This window comes from Amia ocellicauda, chromosome 15 (assembly GCF_036373705.1).
Source record: "Amia ocellicauda isolate fAmiCal2 chromosome 15, fAmiCal2.hap1, whole genome shotgun sequence".
Lineage (NCBI taxonomy): Eukaryota > Metazoa > Chordata > Actinopteri > Amiiformes > Amiidae > Amia > Amia ocellicauda.
The window spans coordinates 14,481,499-14,506,282 of NC_089864.1; the positions used below are offsets into that span (position 1 = coordinate 14,481,499).

General features: G+C 39.3%; 1 protein-coding gene across 2 annotated transcripts; it reads left to right on the forward strand.

Moving 5' to 3' along the window:
* The first annotated feature begins 765 nt into the window (after positions 1-765).
* cand1 (cullin-associated and neddylation-dissociated 1) lies at positions 766-21,370 on the forward strand. 2 transcript variants are annotated; one of them, XM_066687167.1, is made up of 15 exons: positions 766-1,128; positions 6,600-6,743; positions 8,332-8,486; positions 9,252-9,375; positions 11,040-11,296; positions 12,430-12,535; positions 13,113-13,258; positions 14,967-15,259; positions 15,841-16,030; positions 16,193-17,695; positions 18,053-18,148; positions 18,315-18,484; positions 18,623-18,787; positions 18,900-19,007; positions 19,316-21,370. In XM_066687167.1, the coding sequence occupies exons 1-15, from the start codon at positions 1,061-1,063 to the stop codon at positions 19,538-19,540; spliced, it is 3,750 nt and encodes a 1,249-aa protein (XP_066543264.1). In that variant the 5' UTR covers positions 766-1,060; the 3' UTR covers positions 19,541-21,370. The 2 variants fall into 2 exon arrangements, with proteins under 2 accessions (XP_066543264.1, XP_066543265.1); XM_066687168.1 differs by having other exon boundaries at positions 15,841-15,982.
* Positions 21,371-24,784: the final 3,414 nt, after the last annotated feature.

A 24,784-nucleotide genomic window follows, 5' to 3' on the forward strand; every position in this document is an offset into this window, starting at 1 on the left:
AGAAGATCTTTGGGTCTCTTAAATTTGATGCAAAGTACCTTTGTGTTTTTTCTCAGATTTGCACCTCATGCCATGCAGCAGGGAAACCAAACCAAACCTTTGACTCACTGGCCAATTAACTGGCAGATTTCCATTAGGTAAAAGGAGGAATATTGTATTAAACTATAAGCTGCCATCAAGTATTGCAATTCTCAATTAACACCAAAAATGATATTTGATATATATATATATATATATATATATATATATATATATATATATATATATATATATATATATATATATATATATGAATGAAATGATGAAAGTCTCCAAAAGTTTAGACATGTAGGAACACAGTATGTGAGCAGGTTTCACATTTTTATAATTTATCAAAAAGGTTGTTGCTTGCATTTATTTCAGAATACACAGTATACCAATACAATCTGATAGTAATGGTAAGTGTTTTAGTTGCATGCATGTTTTTACAGTTGCTTACACTTATTCAAAAGGGACAGATCGTTTTATGATTAGTTATTAGCTACATCCAAAACTCTTTAGGGGTTTGCAGTTTACTTTTACAACATATAAATTAATAAATAAAGCTGTAATAAAGGAAAGCTACACTGAGACGATGCATTAGCACATTCGGCGGCGCGGGACGTCAAATACTGCAAGAACCGGAAGCGCCTTGATAGCCTCGGTAACCGACACCCGTGTGGACCAATCACTGGAAGCGCTGGAGTCCTGGGCCCGCCTCCATTGAAAAGCGGCGAACTCTGACCTCTCAGCGAAAGCGCCTGGAGCAGCAGCAGCACTTCCACATTTCTGCCTCCTCCGCCTCCCTCTGCAGAGACAAGTGAGTCAGATCTCCATTCAAACACGGCTAAACTCCGAGGGATGAGACTCTACACCCCGACCAGGCGATACAGCTGCTGAACGAAGTACACCGACCCCGTCAACCGAGAGTGGCTGCGCCGATCAACCACGACTTTAGGCCAGAAAGAGAGACAGGGCTGGAGAGCGAATCCTGACCGGAGAATACTGACAAGTGTTACCAGCTACTCCACAGACTGCAAACATGGCGAGCGCCTCCTACCACATCTCCAATCTGCTGGAGAAAATGACATCTAGCGACAAGGATTTCAGGTAAACCCGCTTTTTAAAGTTGCCAAGTGCACCGAAGTTGCTTTGGGGAGCCTCGATTGCCTTCATTTCCCCGTAACTTTTCCACTTTAATTGAAAAAGCAGCCTGTGGTCGCAGCCTGACAAGCCCGATTAGAAGCCCGAGTTAGTAGGCCTCGATTCTCTATTTATGTTTTTTGACGTTAAAAAAAAAACTTAGTTACGTCCAACACCGTTAAATCTTGAATATTTGCACGTTTGCTGAAAACATGTTACTTGGCACATGTGTATGCATATCCCGTTTTAGTTTTTTAATTGGAAAAAATGCCTTTTCCTTAAGTCATGATGATCATGGCTGATATGTCAACAGCAGATAGCAAACTGGCTGGCCACTCCTGCCTCTTTCTCTTCAATATAATTAATACTTTCAGCTTAACTGGCGATTTAAGAGTCTTATAATGTGTAGAGGTTGCATATCATTTAGTATTTTGAGTGCTAGGGCTGGATTATTGTGTGTTGTTCATCTTCAAGGCAGTTGCAATGGACACACCGTTTCGAGTTGGCTATGGTGTAAAGTTAGCTGCTTCAATGAGCATTTGTGCTGTAAAGAGACGTCACGTCTGTAGAAGTCGTTTAATTGTATTTGTCTAAATGCATTCCTCCACTTAATAATTATAATTATTAATATTATTTATTTAACTGGTCTGTTGATACTTTAAAAGACAACAACAATGGGAATACGTTTTAAGTTTAACTAGCCTCAGATGAACTTTTGGGAGTTCCCTCTGTGGTTGTTTACTGCAATGCCATTTAGTTTACCAGTGTGTCATTTTACCATTGAGTAATACAATTTCAGAGTCCCTTTACCTTCAGCAAAGCTTCAATTGTATTACACTAGCAACCATGGGGATCCATGGGGTACACTTTCTATATCCCTGACTGCCCTACAGTGAATTTCAAATACTAATATCTTCCAGATTATTATTAATATACACATAGTCTGTAGGCTGATTGGTTTTTGTTTTACTTGTAATAGTTTTGCGGCTTACATTTCTTTGGAAATCAAATGTACAAAACCAACAAAGGAAACTATGCAAACAGGTTACGAAGAATGAATTTTGGCTCCAGGAGATGTGAATCCTCACACCTAAATTGGCACTAAATGTTCTACTGTGCAATCTTGAAGTCAAAACTGATATGTCAACTGAAGATGCACAACAGAAGTGGTTAGACATCTCTGGTACTATTAAAGATCAATTCATTTTTTTTGTTTAAGCCTGTGGTTTGATTCCAGTGGTGAGAGGAGAGAATCTTGCTTTCTAGTTTTCCACTTCATTTTGCTTTTGTTAAGGGATTATTAAATCATTGAAGGTCCAGCAGCATATACTCCAGTGCCAGCTGTAGTATTGAAAGGAGAAAGCCATATGATTTAAGGGCTAATTGAAAAGAAATTGTATTGAAAGTAGTTCACTAATGTTCAGATTAAAACTTTGCTGTTAGTTTGTTCTTAGTATTTTTCAGGGTATGAAATTGACCTAATTATGATGTAGTTAGATTTGTATTTCTCATTGACTGAAGATGAAGTACATACACAAGCCAGGTCTATAGATATGGGATAATTGCTGCTGACTATGTCCTTGGCCTGTCTTTTTTCATCTGAATTACAGCAGGGCATGATCCCAGAATTATTCAAAATCAGGTCAAGTGTAGCTTCCTGCCAACATTTTGTTATACATGTTATACCTGAAGCAGTTTTGTGTGTTATAGTTTTAATTAATTATAATAATTGTGTACTCTTATATTGCTAGGACTGTTTTTTTTTTTTTTATATAATTAGATTTGTTTATTTTCCGAGTTTACTTTCATGCAGTATCCTGGAAAAAACTTAGACAAACTTCAAACTCAAATTGGTAACTTCAAAGGTCGCCCTTGAAAATCAGCACTTTGGTGTTTGAAGTGCTTACCAGCAAGAAAGCATGAAAACGTACTGTGCAAGTTCAATGTAAGTTATGTAAATAGATACCTCGGTACTTTATTTTTCAATGTATACATTGGGGTACTTCATAGACGATACCCTTTATGACTTTGGCAGGTCATTGTCTTACTATACAGTGTTGGAAACACTGTGAAAATGTGTAAGTTCATAATTTTTCTTGATAATTTGCAAGATAACATTTTAAATTGTGAAATAAATATTTAAATTAGTTTAACAAGCAATTTTATGACATAGATTATATATCTATTATATTATATATATAAAGAAAAAATAATTTTGTAGCCACACTCACTTACTTAAAATTAAGTTTTCTTTATATATTTTGTCCAGCACCTCATGGGAGTGAAGACGCTGTAGTGCATGGATGCTTTCAAGTTATATATATATGTATATATCACAGTGCTTTCAGGATTTAAAACATTTTATATTCTATAGTTACTTTAGGAGTTTGCTATAAATTAACTGTGGCTAAAAAAGTAATTACAGATATGGCCTACATATAGTTTATTTTCTTTTTTCAAATTTAACACTTATTTACTCGAGTAAAATACTACCTTCTCTTAACTCTAGTCATCTCTCCTTTCATGGCTAGAGTTTGTCTTATCTGATAAGAGGCACTATTCTCAATGTCATGTAAATGAAGGGAAAGCTGTAGGTTCATATTTAAATTAGCCATGTGTATGGTCAAAGACAAGATACTGTGCAATTTTTTAACACTAGTTTTCACATTCAGGCAATGTCTAAATGCAAGCTTTGTTTAGAAAAACAGGGAAGGCCCTATATATACTGTGGCATCATGCTTTGTTTCATTTTACTCTCCCCCTTCCTCATTAAAATATCTTTAAATCCCAGATTTACTGAATTAGCATATCTGATCACTAGTATTGTACAGTGGCTTTTGCTTTTAAGTTATGTTTTCACTTTAATAAACCAGTTCAATAAGTGAAAAGCAGGTCACAACATTTACAGTTTGCTGTGCTTGGCAATCAGTTCGATTACCTGTAGTTGCCATCTGGGTACCGCAATCTGTCCAAGAGTACGTTTTCTTTCACTGTCCTTCGGTGTCACTCTCCTTGTTGGATTTTGACAGTTTCTCCTTATGTCCCCATACTCCAGTTCTCTTGGCAGTGTTGTCAGTTTGCTCCATCATCTATATTTACACAGACAGTTATTTTTTTTCCCTTGCCTAGAGGTTAAAACAGGACAGCAGAATTAAATTAAACTTGTATGTTTTTTTTCTGTTTTTTAATGGGTGTAAATCTGTCTGTGTGTGACTATTTGTATATGTATACAGATGGTCAAAATTGTGAATTACATTGAAATCCTACTAAAATGGAAATTTGAAATATTGATCAATATGACAATGTATTATCCTGAGGACGTGTTTTGCTACCACAGTACAAATCTTCCTAATCAAAATCTCTTCCATTTTTAGCGGTCACATTTCCACATATCACATATTATTCTGGTATAGCTTTACTTATTACCATATATTTTTGTAATTGTTTTCCCTTAACTTGTAAAATAGTTTCCTACATGAATGCAATACATATTATGATATTTTACATGTTCTACTTTTTGAAAAAACAAAACTACTGTTACCAGAAATGCATTTGCTTGAAATGGTGTACAATGCAGGCCTGTGTTGTGGTAGACCAGAGGTAATGTTGACGTATGCGGCCGAATGCTTTTTTGTATTATTATTATTATTATTATTATTATTATTATTATTATTTTTATTATTATTTTTATTTCTTGGCAGACGCCCTTATCCAGGGCGATTTACAACACAAGTGCAAAAATACAGACGTACAAGGCATCAATCATTACAAATTCAACTTAGCTAAAACATAGCAATTCAAAATAATACATTTTACAAATTCCAATTACAATTTACACAAGTACAGTAAGAGACTTCCTACATCCTGGACGGTGAAAGCTAAGTGCTGTCAAGATGTAGGGTTACAGATGAGGGGTAGCAAGGAGGAAAACAATCAAGAACGCAAGGAGCATAATAAACTGAAGTGCTATCTAGCAGGGATAGAGGTGTAACGGGTGAATCCTGTGCCGAATGCATTGTGTGCGTGTGCGTACATATCTTCCTTAACGCTAGAAGCGCCAAGCCAGTTAATTTGACCGATTTGGTTATTAAAATTTGAATTACTCTGTGTTCCTAAATACACTGCACATAACCATTCATGACTTTTCCTAAATATATGTTCTAAACATGCCTACAGCATTTTAGCTGCATAAACGCAGCAATAAATAAGTTATAAACACATTAACCTAGAATTGCCAAAATCTGGTTATTTTGACCGGTAATTTAAATACATAATAACTCAAATATAACGCATAATCCTGCCTTCCCTTTACAATACAGTCAGTCTGGCACTCAAGTGGTGATTTCTACCTGTCTACAGTCTTTCATGTGCTTGAAAAACACGCATTGGCATTACAGGTGTTTTCTTACAGCTGTAGTCAGATTGAGTGGATACAATGATTACCCGCAAATAAACATAGATTCGACACAGAGATTGAAGAGAGTGCGTTTTGGACATGCCATGTATATGAACATGACTGATTCAGGGGCATCAGAGATACTGGAAATGACAGATCATTCGTTGGTTTGTGCCAGTGTTGTGAACACATTGAGAGTGAAACGCCAGGTCCAAATGGCACCGAGTACTTTTACTCTACTGATCAATACGCGATCACTACTGCACAGTACAGAGTGCAATAGTGCAGGTACATCGCATGCAAAATAATGATTCACGGACATTATCAGTGGAGGAGCATTTATTGCGATGCTATATTTTCGTGGAGTAAAAGTGTTCACCTGGAGAGGCTGTCAAAATGCAGTGTGAGGTACGTTTTCATGCAGGGAAAGTGGAGAAACATGTTCTGTGTGGACTGTACCGAGCTGTCAGGTATGCAGGTTAAATATATAGCAAATTGCTTCTTGAAATACAAAGCTACAGTGAAAAAAAGCAGTGTATGCTGAAAACAAAGTTTACACAATGTTGAAAATGTTTACTTTAGTGTGCAATTATGTTTTGATAAATGCAATAGTTATTTTTGAACTATAAAATATTGCTTTTGAGAATTATTCCAATATTTAAGTTTACACTTGTTTAATTATCTTATTGTATGCTGTTTTTGAGCTTTTTGATTATTGTAGGCTATATAGTTATTCATGTTTTGACTACAGTGTGTGCGTTTAGAAAAAAAGTGTTATTTATAGCAATAATATTTTATGTTCATATTTCAATTTAAATACTACATTTGTGCTATGTAAATGTTGGATTTGAAGGTCATGAATAAAACTTCTGAGTTTTATACGATTGCCTTTGGTTGCCATATTGCAGCTGTTAAAGAGCTATCGGTTACAATGACCGGATATGGCGCTTGTAGGTAGTTCGAAATGTCTGCACTTCTAGTGTTAAAGTGATTTCTGTACTGAAGCAATGTACTAATGTCTTGCTCCCGCCTGTTACTGTAGGTTCATGGCCACCAATGACTTGATGTCAGAGCTCCAGAAGGACTCCATCAAACTGGATGATGACAGCGAGCGCAAAGTGGTTAAGATGATCCTTAAACTTCTGGAGGATAAGAATGGAGAGGTGCAGAACCTGGCTGTCAAATGGTAAATACTCTTCTCCAGCATGTCTCCTCTTTCAGCCCTGTCTGTAACAAGGTGTTAGCTTAGTGGGTGCATTTCACACTTCTTTGTCTTTATTTTTCTGGAGGGACTCATTTCAAAGGCCCGGCTACCATTGCATTAGGCTGCTCAAGATATCTGTCTGCAAAAGCCCCTTTTAAATGTTTCTGTTCTAATTCTGACTTAGCTTAATGTCTGTGAGATTCACTCAAGGTTGTGCTTAGCCGGCATCAGTGTACCGTGTGCTTTCTCTCCTCGTACTGTTCTCCACTCCACACTCCACTCCACTGAATTTTCAATGAATTGGACCCTGGTAGAAGACTTCTTGTACAGTTGGGATTGATGCCAGTTGACTACAATGTTCTGAAGGGACCCAAGTTGCTGTTGGGCCTTGGTTGGTTAACGAGCAGTAACTACCTATACTCGCCATAATCAATGCATAACAGCCGTAATAAGAGAACATGCTTCATTGACCTAAAATACTTGAATGAAGTGTGATTTCAATTGGGGTCTTTAAATCATGAGATTGCTCTTGTGAAATGTAGGAAATGAGTGAAGTATAATTATACATGTCTTTGAGATCCACTTTCAGGTATTTAATTGATCAAAATGCTCTCTTTTGTTAGCTTTTTTTCTGTAACAGGAAGATGCTTGATTTGCCCAGATATGCTAAATGTTTACTTGTGTATTTATTTTACTACTTTTACATTCATTAGACACCTGTCTATTTAGGATGTGGCTGTGAAATCATTCAACTATTGAACACCCGCTTGTGAAACCACCAGGAGTTTTTTTTTCTTTTTAACCTTTACCAGGGCCCTTTTCTTGGCAACGTTCTAACGAAGCACAACAATCTATCTTGTTTATGCCCAAACTTTTTAAATTGTGTTTGAGTCATCTTAAGTGTCATCAGAGACGTGTTTACATGTTTGCATGTTAATGTTTACAATGCAGCAATCTAGTCAAGTGATGCAGAGCAGCAGCACTTACTCTCAGGAGTTCCTTAAAGAGAATATTTTAAGGATGCCTTTTTTCTGATTCTATTTTTGTTGTGCGTGGGCTGAATGTCTTCCAGTGAATTTCTTTAAATGAGGAGTTTTCTACATATGGTACGTGTAAACCCTGACTGATGCTGTTTTCTCTGAGATTCATTTGGAGGATACAATAAAAGTTCTCACGATTTTCCATCAGTAGTGATTGTTTTTTTTTTTTTTTTTTTTTGCAACTTTAGGGATTACCAATTCTGGTGTAAATGTTATGCATTGTCACTTTTTTGTCCCTTTTCAAGTATATTTAATATGCCTTCAAAGTAAATCTTAAATCATGTAAATGTTTCAACCTTTCAGTCATTGTATCTCTAGAGTTATTAGTCAAAGCCTTACCTTCCATGTGAGAAGAGATTGGTGATTTCAGGTTAGCCTCAGGAAGGAATTCACATCTCCTTCACTATTATAATTGAATAGTTTTGCAGTCAGGCGTGCATTGGCACTGTGCCTCCTCTGACTTTGAACTGTGCATTTCCTCCACAATAAAGAAACTTGTACCTTACTTGACTGACTTTCCTTTTTTCCAGTCTGGGCCCTCTTGTCAGTAAAGTGAAGGAGTACCAAGTGGAGACTATTGTAGACACTCTGTGTACAAATATGTTGTCAGATAAAGAACAGCTTCGTGACATTTCCAGCATTGGACTGAAGACAGTGATTGGAGAACTCCCTCCAGCCTCTAGTGGTAAGTGGTGCATTTTCGTATTTGTTTGTTCTGATCATAGATTCATCATATTTTGTATTGGTAGACAGTATTGACTTTAGCAGTCTTTTATATTGATTAGTGTAACTGAGCAAAGCTTGGAATTGTCCACGTCTCTTCTGTTTCAGTTTTAGTCACAACGAGATAGGCTGTAGATAATTTGAAGGTCGTTAGACTCCAAGATGGCGTTTGTCTTTATTTCACCTGAATAATACCAAGGTGATTTTGAACAGTAAGTGCCTAGATAACAGAAGTTTCTTGTATTCAGTTTCTCACCTTGAAACAAAAACCAAAAAAGCAAATACTACTACTTACTAGTTAGTCTATAGCAATATGCCTTTATTTCAGTCACTGCATGTAAACCCCTCAAATAAGGGCAATGTGAAATTGTACTTAATCTATTCATCAAAGTTTAGAGCACTAATGTTTTTTTTGAGGAATTTTAATCTATATTAATATGATATTAATCCACCAAGACCATGAACTACACTAAAAATATGGAGAACAAAAAGCCAAGTCTCTGCTATTATTCCTAGATGGTGTTTGGCTCCATCTTAACCACAAGCAATATAGTGATATCTTTAGATATAATGATGTTTCATCTTGCAGATTTGTTTAAGGGAAATGGGTTTTGCAGAACATCTCAACTTGAATGTGGTTAGATGAGCAGGGGCAGACCTATTCACAGCATTGTAATCTGGAAGCAGGACTAAATTGCAGTTTGTAATGCATTGTGCTCCTTTTCAGGTTCTGCCCTGGCTGCTAGTGTTTGTAAAAAAATTACAGGACGTCTCACAAGTGCCATAGCCAAGCAAGAAGATGTCTCTGTTCAATTAGAGGCCTTAGACATTATGGCAGATATGCTATGCAGGTGAGATTTTTTTTTTCTTCGGTTGTGGTCACTGCGCAGGAAAATACCACTGCATTAATCTTCAGTTAATCATATAAGATCAGATCTATAATTTCAAAAGAAATTGTGAAAGAAATTTTAGTGTAGACATGGGTGTCTTCTTGTTTTTTCATGGTTTTTGAAATCCTGTTATCGTCATTTGAAGCCGATTTCTCAAGGTCGTTTATTTGCACATGCTCTCGGGCCGTTTTTGGTTTTTACATTGCACGTCATTCTCTTATACATGTTTTAGACTTCAAATATTTTAACCCTCGTCCTATTGGTGTTCAAATGACAGTTTTCAATGGCAGAACACAGGGAATGCGATCAATGTTTTAATTCAGTACTTTTTTTATTGTTGCTGACATGACACTCCGTTCACATCACGTTAAATATTTTGAATAGTAGACAATACTACCGTATAATACGGCATTATTTGTCTGTAAATTGCTATTGTAATACACGGTAGAAACGTCTTAGGTAAATGGTGTACTTTTATAAACTACATTTGAACGAAAACAATTTGAGCACTAATGTTAAGGCTAATAGAAACAACCTCTTTTGATTTACACAACCTCCTCCAGATATTCAATGTAGGGGAAAAAAATTGGCGGAGGGGGTATGAAACAAATCTATTAAAATTAAAAACCTGAGAAGTCCTCATTAAAGAAGTATTCACCCCTTTTGCAATTTCATTCTTTGATGAGATCAGGTGCATCCAATTGCCTTTATAATTCTACTTGGAATTTGCAAAATAGATGTAGCAAAAGATTGTTTGTCTGAAATCTATTGGCCTAAATGCAAATCATTACTTCTAATGCAAGCCCAACACAGCAGATCACACAGGTAACACTATCCCTTCTGTAGAGCATAGTTGTGGCAGCATCATTTTATGGGCTTGGTTTGCTTTGTCAGAGTAGAGGGCAAAATGGATGGAGCTGAATACAGGCAAATCCATGAGGAGAACCTGCTTCAGTCTGCAAAAGACCTAGGACTGGCACTGAGATTTACCTTTCAGCAGATGATGACCCCAAGCACATAGCTACTGCAGTGTTGCTTGGTATGTGTGCCCAGTCAAAGATAGGACTTGCCACAGATTCTGAATCAGATTCAAGATTTGAAGCTCGCTGTCCACCAGTGATCCCTATCTAACTTAACAGAGGTTAAACAAATTTACCAAGAAGAATGGATGAATATTTTACAATCCGATGTGCAAACCTGCATACAATTCGGGGTGAATACTTCTCTAACCAATACATTTAAGTTTGTTTTATGTTTCATTAGGCCTAACTGTTTTACTATAAACATTGTTGCCTCAAAGTGTTGAGTAGGTTGTATAAATCAAAGGGAAAAACATCCCATTTAAATGCATCAAAGTTTTAGGTTGTAACACCCAGGGAGTGTAAATACTTACTATAGCCACTGTATGTATGTGTGTATGAATGTTTTCATCTAATCTACCCTGTTCTTTTCTGAAATACTGACTATGGCTGACTGACACTAGTTACCTTAGCTGACTGATTATTCTGGGATTTGATTTATTAAGAGTAATATTTGATGGTTAGTTATGAACTTGAAGTTTTAAGGACAATGTCATATATTACAATGATCATGTTTAACCCTTCTTTTGTTCGTTTCTTTTTTAGGCAAGGGGGCCTTCTGGTAAACTTCCACCCATCCATTTTGAGCTGCCTACTTCCACAGCTGACTAGCCCACGGCTGGCTGTGAGGAAACGAACCATAATCGCCCTGGGCCATCTTGTAATGAGCTGCGGGAACCTTGTGTTTGTGGACCTCATTGAGCACTTACTCACAGAACTGTCTAAAAACGATTCCATGTCAACCACCAGGACATACATACAGTGCATCGCAGCGATCAGCAGGCAGGCTGGCCACAGAATTGGTAAGAAACAATCATACAACTCTCTTTACTGCATTGAAACGCTAAGCCACTGTTTGTTGGTTTTCTTTTCAGGGTGTAAATGTTTTTTTACATCTTGGACAGATTTATTTTTCAGATTTGATTCATGATTTCATACCTTAAGAAGCATATGTTTGTTCACTTTCATCAGCATCACCCTGTGCAATGTAAAGATTTACAATAAAAGCCTTATGTTAGAAAGGATAGCCATTGCATAATTAATGTTTTAAAACCTCTCCGTGAATCATCAAATACTGAAGAATAATCCAGACACAGCTATTTCTCATTCTGCTGAACACCCAGAAAAAGATGAATCTCAGAGACTATGTAAAAACACTTTGTCTTAATACATTGTATCTGTCAAGAACCTCGCTTTCGATTAACATTTCATGTACATGGGACTGAACACATACTTTTGATTCTCCGTTATAAAGAACTCAAATCTGTTTTGTCAGGAGATAAGAAAGCACAGTGTATTCACGGAGTTTCACATTTAGTGCTTCCTTGATTCAGTGTGGAGGAGTCAGATGGTTTTGTTAAGAATTTAATGAAGTGAGAGCTTGGTCAGATTGTTCTTGATTAAGATTATTTTGCTAGCTTGCAGTTTCTAGATAAAGTCATTACAGTCTCTTCTGATAAAACAAAAAATGCAGTGATTACAATGGATAAGATTGCTTGGTAAAAACACTTCAACCTATGTTCACACTTTATCTTTCGATTTTAATTAGCAGTTTCTGTCATGTCGAAAGTAATCAATTATGGTTACATTGAGGGCAGAAAAACTAAACTTTTATCAGCATTTCCTCAAAAGCTGTTAGAACTTACAAACTCTGTAAGTTATTATTTTTGAAATCATCATTTAACAAATTTCAGTCGTACCCCCCGACTCATTTGAGATGAATAATTCTGTTTAAACTACAGAATCGTAGATGAACAAGGCATATTTTTTCAACTCTTTATGCATGTTGTTGTTAAATATCCAGTAGGGAACCGATTTAGGGCCTCTTAAAGGAGATGTTGCTGAAGCCAATCTCATTAGCACAGCTGGAATTGAAATTGAAACCCTGTATATGAAGCTTAACTAAAAAGTAATTTGTCTGTGTGGTTTCTTTTAGGTGAATACCTAGAGAAGATCATTCCTCTGGTGGTTAAGTTCTGTAATATCGATGATGATGAGTTAAGGGAATACTGCATCCAGGCCTTCGAGTCCTTTGTCAGAAGGTTGGTACAGAAACTCCCTTTAATCTTGGGGGGAAATACATATAATGCAAAGTCTCAAAAGTTCATGATTATTCTGGAAAACTGCTTGCATTACAAAAGAAGGATAACCAATCTGAGCATCCATCATGGCCATAAGGATTCTACAATTACAGAGTCTAAATGCAACATAGGTTTTATTTTTGTTTAGGAATCTATTACCCCCACAAAATGTTATTGTCTAATCTCCCTACATGGATTAAATAAACACTCTGGTGATTCTGCCTGGTTTTGGGATACATTTCTGATGCACACATTTTTTATTTGAGCTTTTAATCACATACACACTAACTTGTAAAAACAAAACTCGCCAAAAATACTAGTAGAACTAGTAGAATTACTATACGTCAGATACAGTTTTCAACATTTCTGTACGCAGTCTTCAAAGCCCACTACCAAGAAGAAACCTTAATAAAACAAGTTATGAATGCTATCCCAGCCTTGATAAAATATGCAGCAATAACATTCCTTTCAATGTAATGCATCTTCTCAATGTAGTCATTGTCTTGTAATTTTAATAATGAATTAATTTGACTTGCAGGTGCCCAAAAGAAGTCTACCCACATGTTCCAACTATTATTAGTATCTGTCTTAAGTACTTAACCTATGACCCAAATTACAACTATGATGATGAGGATGAGGATGAGAATGCTATGGATGCAGATGGTGCAGATGAAGATTATCAAGGTACAACAAGGATATCATGATTTTTTTTTTCTTGACTCTTGATATTGAGAATACAGATGTGTTATCGAAATGCAATCAAGAAATCTACATATTTGCATCTGAGTCCATTTGAATTTCAGTTTACCTTTGCTTCTGAATAATCTATAATATGAACAATAAAATGTCTTTGTGAAGAAACTTTTATCCAAAGACATCATATGAGGGGGGATAACTAGGCATCAACAACTGCTGCCAGCTCACTCAAAATGACCCGAGTTTTGAGTCTGATCCAAAGGACAGACTCGTGCAGATCTGAACTGCATTAATCAAGTGTTATTGTTTTACGAACTTCACTTGTAATTAACAGTAGAGCTCTTAGTGATGTATTGTTAACGGGATTGCAGGATTAATTGTGTATGAAGTAATTTTGTGAAAACCAAACTAATTACACGGGGAGCGTTATTGTAGGAGGCTGTTAAAACAGGTAGCACGGGAGACCTTCACAGAGGGAAATGTCCATGCTTCAATTAAATGTTCCTTGTGTAATTAATGGTGATTAGTTTCAGAATATATTTTGATAAATACAGATGAGGGATTGTGCTTTCATATAGAAATGAAACAGAGCGCTATTAATTTATATTTCCAAGCTGTGAAATATGCATGTATGAATTTCAGTGCAGGGTTACACTACCATAAATGGGCTTGAATCTCTGCTCATTCATTCCCAGGCTGTCCTCTTCTTGTTCTGTGTGCTGGGCCTAATGAACAAACCAGTACAAACCAGCTGTAAAACATTTGGATCTATAAAAAGTACTGCAAAAAATATGCTCTGTTAAACCTGGAATCCAATTATATTAATTCCATGAACTATGGAATATAACAAGTGTCCTCCAAGTCTTAATGGTGATTACAGGAAGTATGGTGCTGGTGATTAGGAAGTATGATTTGACTCAGTGTCACAGTAAAGCATAAGGGAAGTCTGTCATCTTTGTCAGTTATCTACCTCCTTCAGCAGCGAATAAACCAGAAATGTTTTGTTGTACAAATCTTTGAAGTGACCTTAGAAGTTCATAGACAGAAACAGTGCATTGAAGGTTACTTAGCGGTATGTAATGCAAGAAAAATGGGATAGCTTTTGGATTGTGATGTAAAAATTGCCAGCTGTCTGTGTGAAGGTGTGTGGTTTGTATTTTATCATTGTATTGCCTCCTGAAAGTTCCCTTTGCTCTGAGATCCTGATTTAGCCAGGATGTCACAGCTGCTTATTTCAGTTTTTAAATCTCTGAAATTGTTACCCACGTGTAAAGCCTTGCTTAACAAATACTATATTTTAATGGTTAGATTATGTACTCAAGATCTAATGCATCAGGATTATTGAGTGAGAGTGCCTTACACAACTGCCATCACTGTTTTCTCACAGTAACTATTTTCTCAAAATATTGCGGACATCTCCAGTGATTGTTACACTAAGCTCTGTTTTATATTGTTTAAATGTAGAATGTCTTTCTTTTATTAGTTTAATCAATGTATTGCTGTAAACACTTTAATTGGTATATCTTAAAGTGTAGCATATTGTAGGGGGTTCTGTAGGAGATTTAGTAGCATGTTTTATATTTGTAACCGAGAGAAGCTTCTAACCCATTCTGTAATGCAAGATGTTAGGTCTCACTGTACACAAGAAAACCCCGCTGCCTCTCACTGTGCGTCTGCCCCTCTCTGGCCACCCCAGGAAGCGACGATGAGTACAGTGACGATGACGATATGAGCTGGAAGGTGCGTCGCGCGGCCGCCAAGTGCCTGGATGCCGTGGTCAGCACGCGGCACGAAATGCTGCCCGAGTTCTACAAGACCGTGTCCCCTGCGCTCATCGCCCGCTTCAAGGAGCGGGAGGAGAACGTCAAGGCGGATGTGTTTCACGCCTACCTGTCCCTGCTGAAGCAGACCCGGCCGGCCCAGAGCTGGCTGTGTGACCCTGACGCCATGGAGCAGGGCGAAACCCCGCTGACTATGCTGCAGAGCCAGGTCCTGCCCCCGCTCCTCAGATGCGCAGTTTCCACTCACTCAGGCTCATTGAGAGCATAAATTAGACTGCCTTTGATTTCAATAACCCTGAGCACTGATCTTTAGTTTCGATCTAATGCCTAATGGTTCTCCTACATTCACACATTTTGATTGACTAAAACATAAGATTAATGTTGTTTGTGTTACAGTGTGGACCACATTGGGTAGCACAAATTATTTTATGGTTAGTGACAAAACAGAGCAGGTTTAGTGAACTCGTGATCTACAGACAGAAGCATCTGGAATCTACTGGTGAATTTGAAACCTGTGTTTTGGAGAGTTTGCTCTAGGAGGCTAGTTGAACATCTAACCTTCAAATTTCACAATCCTTTCATTCCCATGCTGATCAGTCAGTCAGTTAGCATCCCTCTGCACACAAGACATTCAAAACAGGTTGTGTTCTCCAGGAAAGGTACAATACACTCCCTTTCCTTTCGCACCATGACGCATACACCTATTGGTTAGAAGGAATGTTTTTCTTTTTTTTCCTTTCAACAAGAAAAAACCCTCACATGGAGCTTTTTCTCCCCTTGTTTTTCTAGGTTCCTATGATTGTGAAAGCCCTTCACAAGCAGATGAAGGAAAAGAGTGTTAAAACTCGTCAGTGTTGCTTCAACATGCTGACTGAGCTGGTGAACGTGTTACCAGGAGCTCTAACTCAGCACATACCCGTGCTGGTTCCAGGTACGAAGCCAGTGATTCTAGTGAGTGATGGCCGAAACGCAATCGGAGGTAAACAACATCGACGGGCTTTGGAAGTTGCACAATGTGTAGCTTGTGTGTTGCTTGTAAAACAGCAGTTCCTTTTTTCACACATTACAAAAAGGTTTAACGGTGAATGGGTTATTTGAATGTATTTTAGAATGTATGATGCCGATTTATATTTCTCCACAGGAATCATATTTTCCCTTAATGATAAATCCAGCTCCTCAAATCTCAAGATCGATGCACTGTCCTGCCTCTATGTCATTCTGTGCAACCACACTCCTCAAGTCTTCCACCCCCACGTCCAGGCCCTCGTGCCTCCTGTCGTGGCCTGTGTCGGGGACCCTTTCTATAAGATCACATCCGAGGCGCTGCTTGTGACGCAGCAGCTGGTGAAAGTCATACGACCGCTGGACCAGGGCCCGGCCTTCGACGCCTCTCCGTACATCAAAGACCTCTTCACCTGCACCATCAAGCGGCTCAAGGCGGCCGACATCGACCAGGAGGTGAAGGAGCGCGCCATCTCCTGCATGGGCCAGATCATCTGCAACCTGGGGGACAGCCTGGGCAGCGACCTGCCGAGCACGCTGCAGATCTTCCTGGAGCGGCTGAAGAACGAGATCACCCGGCTGACCACGGTGAAGGCGCTGACGCTGATCGCCGGCTCCCCGCTCAAGATCGACCTACGACCCATCCTCGGGGAGGGTGTGCCCATCCTCGCCTCCTTCCTCAGGAAGAACCAGCGCGCCCTGAAGCTGAGCACGCTGGCTGGCCTGGACATCCTAGTCAAGAACTACAGTGACAGCGTGACTCCGGCCATGATCGACGCCGTGCTGGTGGAGCTGCCTCCTCTGATCAGCGAGAGCGACATGCACGTGTCCCAGATGGCCATCAGCTTCCTCACCACCCTGGCCAAGGTGCACCCGGCCTCGCTCTCCAAGATCAGCGGATCCAGCGGATCCATCCTCACCGAACTCATTTCGCTGGTGCGGTCCCCCTTGCTGCAGGGGGGGGCCCTGAGCGCCATGCTGGAATTCTTCCAGGCTCTGGTGGGCACCGGCACCACCAGCCTCGGGTACATGGACTTGTTGCGAATGTTGACGGGCCCCGTCTACGCGCAGAGCACCGCGCTCACCCACAAGCAGTCTTACTACTCCATTGCCAAATGCGTGGCAGCGCTGACGCGGGCCTGTCCCAAGGAGGGCCCGGCCGTGGTGGGCCAGTTCATCCAAGACGTGAAGAACTCCCGGTCCACCGACTCCATCCGCCTGCTAGCCCTGCTGTCCCTGGGGGAGGTCGGCCACCACATCGACTTGAGCGGCCAGCCCGAGCTGAAGTCAGTCATCCTGGACGCCTTCTCCTCCACCAGCGAGGAGGTGAAGTCGGCGGCGTCCTACGCGCTGGGCAGCATCAGTGTGGGCAACCTGCCCGAGTACCTCCCCTTCGTCCTGCAGGAGATCTCCAGCCAGCCCAAGAGGCAGTACCTGCTGCTGCATTCCCTGAAGGAGATCATCGGCTCGGCCTCTGTCTCCGGCCTCAAGCCCTACGTAGAGAGCGTCTGGACGCTGCTTCTGAAGCACTGCGAATGCACAGAGGAGGGCACCAGGAACGTGGTCGCTGAATGCCTTGGGAAGCTCACCTTAATAGACCCAGAGACATTATTGCCAAGGCTAAAAGGGTACCTTGTGTCAGGTATGTTTGTAGTTTTTTAAATGGGACTGCATTTGTTGTGCTGATGTAATTAATGGCATAATTACACACTATTTGAATTCTACTTTATATTAACTTACAAATCTGACAAAAAACTAAGGGATAAGTTTGCATAAAAATAAGTAGCATTATTATGAGTCATAAGTTCATTTTCATAAACTTTTAATTTGCAGTAATATGTGCTAGGACTAGTATGTACCATTAATACTTAGTGGCAGTATTAGATTATGGTAGTTCTGTTAATTTGTCATTTTATAATGCTGATATTTGTATTGGTTTATTAGTGAGAGATGCAGCTTTCTTTCCCCTCATCACACTAACGTCTCTCTCTCCTCCCAGGCTCATCCTATGCACGTAGCTCAGTGGTGACTGCAGTGAAATTCACCATTTCTGACCACCCTCAGCTTATTGATCCCCTGCTCAAGAATTGCATAGGTATGTATGTATCACAGGCTTCGGAAATCCTAGCCGGTCAGAGGAAACGAGTTTGATTTCTTATACAAATTGTTGTAATACAGAAATTCAACATCGAATGCAACATTTGATAAATAATTTAAACCACTGACAGACTTGACTTTCTGGATTGTTCTGTGTTTAATAGGCGATTTCCTGAAGACATTAGAAGACCCAGACCTTAATGTGCGAAGGGTGGCTCTGGTCACGTTCAACTCCGCGGCACACAACAAACCCTCTCTAATACGGGACCTCCTCGACACTGTTCTTCCACATCTGTACAACGAAACGAAAGTGCGAAAGGAACTCATCAGAGAGGTGACTGGATCTTCCCCATTGCTCTGCCCTGTGCAGTTATTTTTAATAGTTTGTTTTAAGAGCATTATTGAAACAACAATTATTTGCCTTCAGTGTTTTCTTTACTAATTGGCGCTTACATTTTCTTAAAAATGTCAGGTGGAAATGGGACCTTTCAAGCACACTGTGGACGATGGCCTGGACATCCGGAAGGCAGCGTTCGAGTGCATGTACACACTGCTGGACAGCTGCTTGGACAGACTAGATATTTTCGAATTCCTAAACCATGTTGAAGATGGGTTAAAGGACCATTATGACATCAAGGTACCTCCATCTGCTTCCATAACTCCATGCCGTCCCAATTGCTTAAAAGCGGTTTGTTTGCCTGTAATGTCAGTTATCGGGGGTTTGTACTGAAATATGCGATTTCCTGCAGATGCTGACTTTCTTGATGCTAGCCAGACTATCCACGCTTTGTCCCAGTGCAGTTCTGCAGAGGCTGGACAGACTCGTGGAGCCACTGCGTGCTACGTGCACAACAAAGGTAAGCTGGCAATATTTTTGTGTTATGTTGTGTATAGATTGTGTTATGATGTTATGCATCTTGCTTTGGGTTTCATCCACCAAAGGTCTTAACTCTCAGAAAAACTTGTGCTGTTCTTCCAACTCGGTGGCAATAATATTGTTTTTTAATAGATAGTCAACCAAATTAGGCCTGATATTTTGACATTCACAGATGAATGACGTCCCAGTAAATGCATTGTGAGCGCTGTACAGCGGGAGGGAGTTTCCCCTGGCAGCAGTTCAGTGATACAGGCTGCCTGCTCAAGATTGTCCCCTGCCTTCCTGCAGGTGAAAGCCAATTCAGTGAAGCAGGAGTTCGAGAAGCAGGACGAGCTGAAGCGGTCCGCCATGAGAGCAGTAGCAGCACTTCTGACCATTCCCGAGGCGGAGAAGAGCCCCCTGATGAGCGAATTCCAGTCTCAGATCAGCTCCAACCCCGAGCTAGCGGCCATCTTCGAGAGCATCCAGAAGGACTCCTCGTCTGCAAACATGGAGTCCATGGACACTAGTTAAAATGTTTGCTTCCAAAACTTGGGGACCCTTTTATTGTTCCATGCATTGCACTGAAACTACAGTTTAGAAAACGAAAGAAAACCTAAAAACAAAACAAAAAAAGGCAAAAATTAAAAAGAAAACATTGTTTAAGCTCCAATGCTTATCACTATGTTCCTCTTTTAACATAAACAAAAAATGGTATGTTTGGCTATTCATTCATTGTTGCTTTTTTGTCTAGTGTTTAATCCAGAAAGCTGCAGAGTGCACAGGTACTTCGTGCGGCATTCAGAGGCTATCAAGCATTATGTGGTAGCATGAATTGATTGGAAAGGAATGGCATAAAACCTGCTGTCAGCTTTAAGTTAACGATGGGAGATCTATAGATGTATATTGGAGTAGGATCCAATACGTTCTTTGGTTATAACTTGGGATGGGAGAAAGGGGGGAAATAGGATTTAAACTTTATGTAATTTCATGACCATCCCTTTTTTTTAAATTTAATTTCCTTTATCAGTTTCCATGCTGTTCACATCCAGATTGTGTTTTTGTACTATTGAAATATCATCTCTGCCTACTATTTCTTTGTTTGGGCTGTTGGGTTAAATGAGCTCAGATTGGCGACAAAGAAAATCTGCTTTGTAAGATTTATTACATTAAAGTGGTTTGGCACAGTTGGTAAAAATGCAGAAACAAAAATCCTTACGTGATTTCTTCAGGGTTAGCAGAGCGGCATGTGAACTTGTATTTTTTGTTCAGTTTCATTTTTTTAATTATTTTTTGCATGAGCAAGTATCCCAGTGTGTAGCTTGTCATTTAACAGTATGTACAGTACAACAATACATTTACTGCCACACTCGGTATACCTTTAAGAATTCTTTTCTACTGGTAGTTTGCAGTTAACGATCAGCAGCAGAGTCAAATACAAGACCACAAAACTGATTTCTCTTCAGGAGTTTCAGTTGAGAGGTGGGACCGGACACCTCCCAGAGTTGAACTGTGTATTTTGGCAAAAATGTGACCAATGAGAACAAATTCTAAAGTAATATCAGGAATAAAGTATAGTTTTTGTGATGCTGAGCTCCAGAGCTATTATACCTATTTGAGCACTTAGAGTTTGCATATAGTTGGTAAGTGATTCAATTGAGAAGGATGTAGTCCTTGCTAAATCTGTAGTTGCACTTTCATTGGTCTTCTCGACAGCTTTGCAAATCACTCACTCGGTCAACAGGTCGGATTAGATTAGTAATATCACATTATTTGCCTTTGGTAATAAAGAAGTATCCTAGTCAAAGTCTGGTATCCAAGTTAGCAGCCTGGATGGAATCCAGTTTTTAATTTTGTGGGAGCAAGGTGAGCAGAATTAAACATCAGGGTACTATGATGGATTGAATCAAATGAACAGGCCACTACTTGAGTACTGTGAACTTTATGTTCACCTATAATGGGAATTTACAGACACATCTCCAACAAAATTAAAATGTTTACTTTGGCTTGCTTTTAAATCTTTCTTTGGTCCCCCAGCCAACACTGTATGAAATACATATAAAGTCTACTGTTTCTGCCCATCTATATTATGAAGTCTGCTTTGGTACTTAGACAATGTGATTATATCTGCATTCTCTCGCCTGTGGCCTTCACAGGTGGCACCTGCTACCTTGTAGTATAAAAAAGTTGAAATGACCGACCACCATTCATCCTTGCATAGCAATGGGAAAGTCAATCTCACTTTAAACTCATTTTCATAAACTTGAATGGAAAGTCTCAAACCAGTTGTATTTTATGGAGAGCTGTAGATGACTGGTGTACTTGATGATCCAAATGATGCAATAAACAGACATGTATCTTCTACCTTTCTGAGTAAAAGCGTCGCAGAGAGCAAGAATAACATGATGGGGATCTGTCTAAATTGGTAACAGAAGGGCTAATTCACTATCCATTTCAGAGCTGTCTGTATTAAATGCCAGGCCAATGATCTGTCTCCTGCACAAAGCCAATGCTTCTGCTCATATTACCCTAGAGGCCACTGAGCTTGGCGTGCTGTGAATGTGAGCCATTTTATTTGTATTTTCCGAATTCTCCCGCTGGACGTGTCTTTCCAGAACTTGAGTAGCATCTGGAAGTGAGCAATGGTCAATTTGAGGACACTGGAGTTCCCATTTCGTGCAATTGAGGAGTGAGAGATGGACCAAGTGGCTGGTTGTCCCGTCAAGATTCTTTGGGACATAGTCTGCCAGGGGTTAACTCTCAAAAATCTCAGCTGACCACCTGCAAAACCCAAAGATGAAAAGGGTCCCAACATTGCATCTCCGCCTGCGCTGAAAAAGCATCTGTCAACCCCTTTCTGAGGTCTTGGGACAGATTCTGTCTGTTTCAGAATATACAGGTGATTTTTGTAACTAGGGGTTGCTACAAATTAATCTAGTGTTGGGGACACTTCTAATGTTGAATAATTGTTGATTTATCTGCTTTATTTGCAGTATTTTAATATGTTACTTAACTTACGTAACATGGACAGCTGGATACTGATGAAATGGTCGTACTATCTTGTAAAAACGATGTGCGATGCACAGCCCAGTGAAGTGAGGAGTGTGGGAAGGGCAGGGTGAAACCTGAAGGATTACCAAAGCATTGAAACCGAGTGCTGTGAGGGGCTACTCTTTGGTCAGTGAGAAAGCTGGGAGACGGACACAGGTAGTAATTATATAATGATATTATGTAATGTACACTGGCTGTATGTTATATCCAAGATATGCTATCAATAAGATCCATTGTTGTTGGTTAGAAATGTTTTGGGACAATTTTTAAGCACTAGAGTTTCCTGGTTAAATTGGATGGCTATAATTCAAATAATTGTGTGATTTATAAGTGTCCCAAATTTGGATAATTATGGCATTGAACACACTTCATTGTTCAGAGTGCTAAACGGTGTTCACATACACCACGCTCTATGAAATCTTGAAAGAAATACCACTTAATTGTTTGAATAATTACTGTATATGAAAACCCAATCTATAATATAAAGGTTAACTGTCGAGGCAAGATGAATGGACCATTACAAGAATTTTTTATCGCAATACTAAACTTGGTATTTCAGCACTTTCATAAAGCAGATGATGCGATTGGTGTCTTGATTAAAGAAAGATACTGGAGCTTAAGAACTGAGTTTTAATTCCATTTAATAAGTGCAACGCCATGTGTCTAAGACCCGGTTAATTGCTCAGTTTTCTGCAGTTAAATGAAAACTGCAATCCTATTTTCCACATTAATGACTCTTACTAATGATGTTAAACAGCAATTTGCCGCTTCATAATTTAATATAAAGAATGTGGAATAACGTGGAGCTGGATCATGCATTAATTAAGGACTGTGCTGAAGAACATTTGGCTTCTGTTCAGTGGGGCTTTTCTGTGACGTCTGTTTATTCATAGGTGTCACACGAGAGAAAATCACTGTTGTCGGTTTGTGACAGGTGACGGAGACATAACACCTTGTTTGGTTCTCCAGCTGGTCTTAGATTTGTTTACAGATGTGTCTTGAAAGATCCGGGTGAATCAGCCTCCACTAACACTGTTACTGTCAGCTCTCATTCTTTCCCATTCTTCACCTATCTGCAATAAAAAGCGCACAACTCAATGGGTTGTAATGTGTGCTTCACTTTCAGTTGGCAAAGCATATGGCTCTAATGTATAGTGTCTGTGCACTGCGTGGATTTTCTTCCCGCTGAGAACATTGTAATTTTTTGAATGAAGTAAAATCATCTCGTATTTGATTCGCTGGACGTATGAAGGAGAAACTGGGTCAATTATAGAACACGACTGCAATACTCGCATGCTCACGTCAGCACCGCTCATTTCACGTCACATAAAACACTAAACAGATGGGACGTACGGAAGTAGGCGTAGGATCTACGGCAGTGGTCCTTAGGGAAGTGCAATCCAGCAGGTTTTCCAGCTGTCTTGAAGTCACTGACCCTCTCAGAACCGGCGAGAGTTCTTAAATTGGTTCTGTTGGGACAATAATGAGTTAATTATTTAGGTAGAATGCAAACCTGAAGACACAGTGGCCCTCCAGAACCAGAACTGAAACCGGAAAGCCCTACTCTACCAGCCTCTCTCATGTTTAAGCTTTCTTATGTTCTTATATTCTCACCCCTTAAAGGCCTCACAAACCCAGCGCTGTCTTATTGATTGATTTTCACTGTTTGCGTACAAACCCCGTCAACTTGTATTTCTTGTCAAATGTTTCACCTATACCGGCAGTGTTGGGGGCACTCCGCTCAAAACATTTTGAGAAGACACTTGCATTTAAAACATCTACAATCTGTGCTAAACTATGAAGATTGGTTTAAAAGATAGTGGAGAACAGTGTTAAGGAAATATTTACACTTTACAATAGGTCTCCCTAATTCTATAGTAGGTACTCTGTAACTACATGTTAGTTACTCATAAGGACAGTGTAATTATGCATTTATTAACATGTACTTAATGTGTAAGAAGTGGGCCATGGCCGCCCGGTATAGCTGCAAAGCTCCTAACATATACCATTAATTATTTTTACACAAATAATATTTTTACACTTTTTACACATTAAGTACATGTTAACAAATGCATAATTACACTGTTCTTATGAGTAACTAACATGTAGTTACTGAGTACGTACTATGTTAATTAACTGTAATTTGGGAGACATATTGTAAAGTGTTACTTAAATAATATGATCAGAGCTTTTCACCTCTAAGAGGAAACATTATGTGACAAAAAAAAGTCTAGATTGTCGTTGTAATTGTAATATTGTGTGCCACTCGCTGTATAACATGCAGGTGGATGTGTGGTGTTGTTTTGCCCATGCACGGACAAAGAGCTATGGAAAGAGGATTTCATTTATATCTGTAAAGGAAAATTCTCATGTGCTCTGGGAACTGAAGACACACAAAGAGACTGATGTGCTGCTGGCGCTGTGTGACAAAGCCTGGAGTATTTCCCACCTTGATTTCTAACACAGGTGAACACTTTAGAGAGTACATTTGTGCAGTAAAATGCCAGCAAATGCCAAATGAATAGATTCCCCCATTGGACTTTCTTTTAGTGCCCTTAGTCATTTATGATAAGAATAAATAGTTTTACTTTTTACTTTGGTAATACTTCAAGGTGACACCATATGTTTCGATAATACATGTATATCCTAGTACAACACAGCACAACACACAACCCTTCTGATCTCATTGCATTATATATCAATGTGAACATAATGTGTTCATGCTTC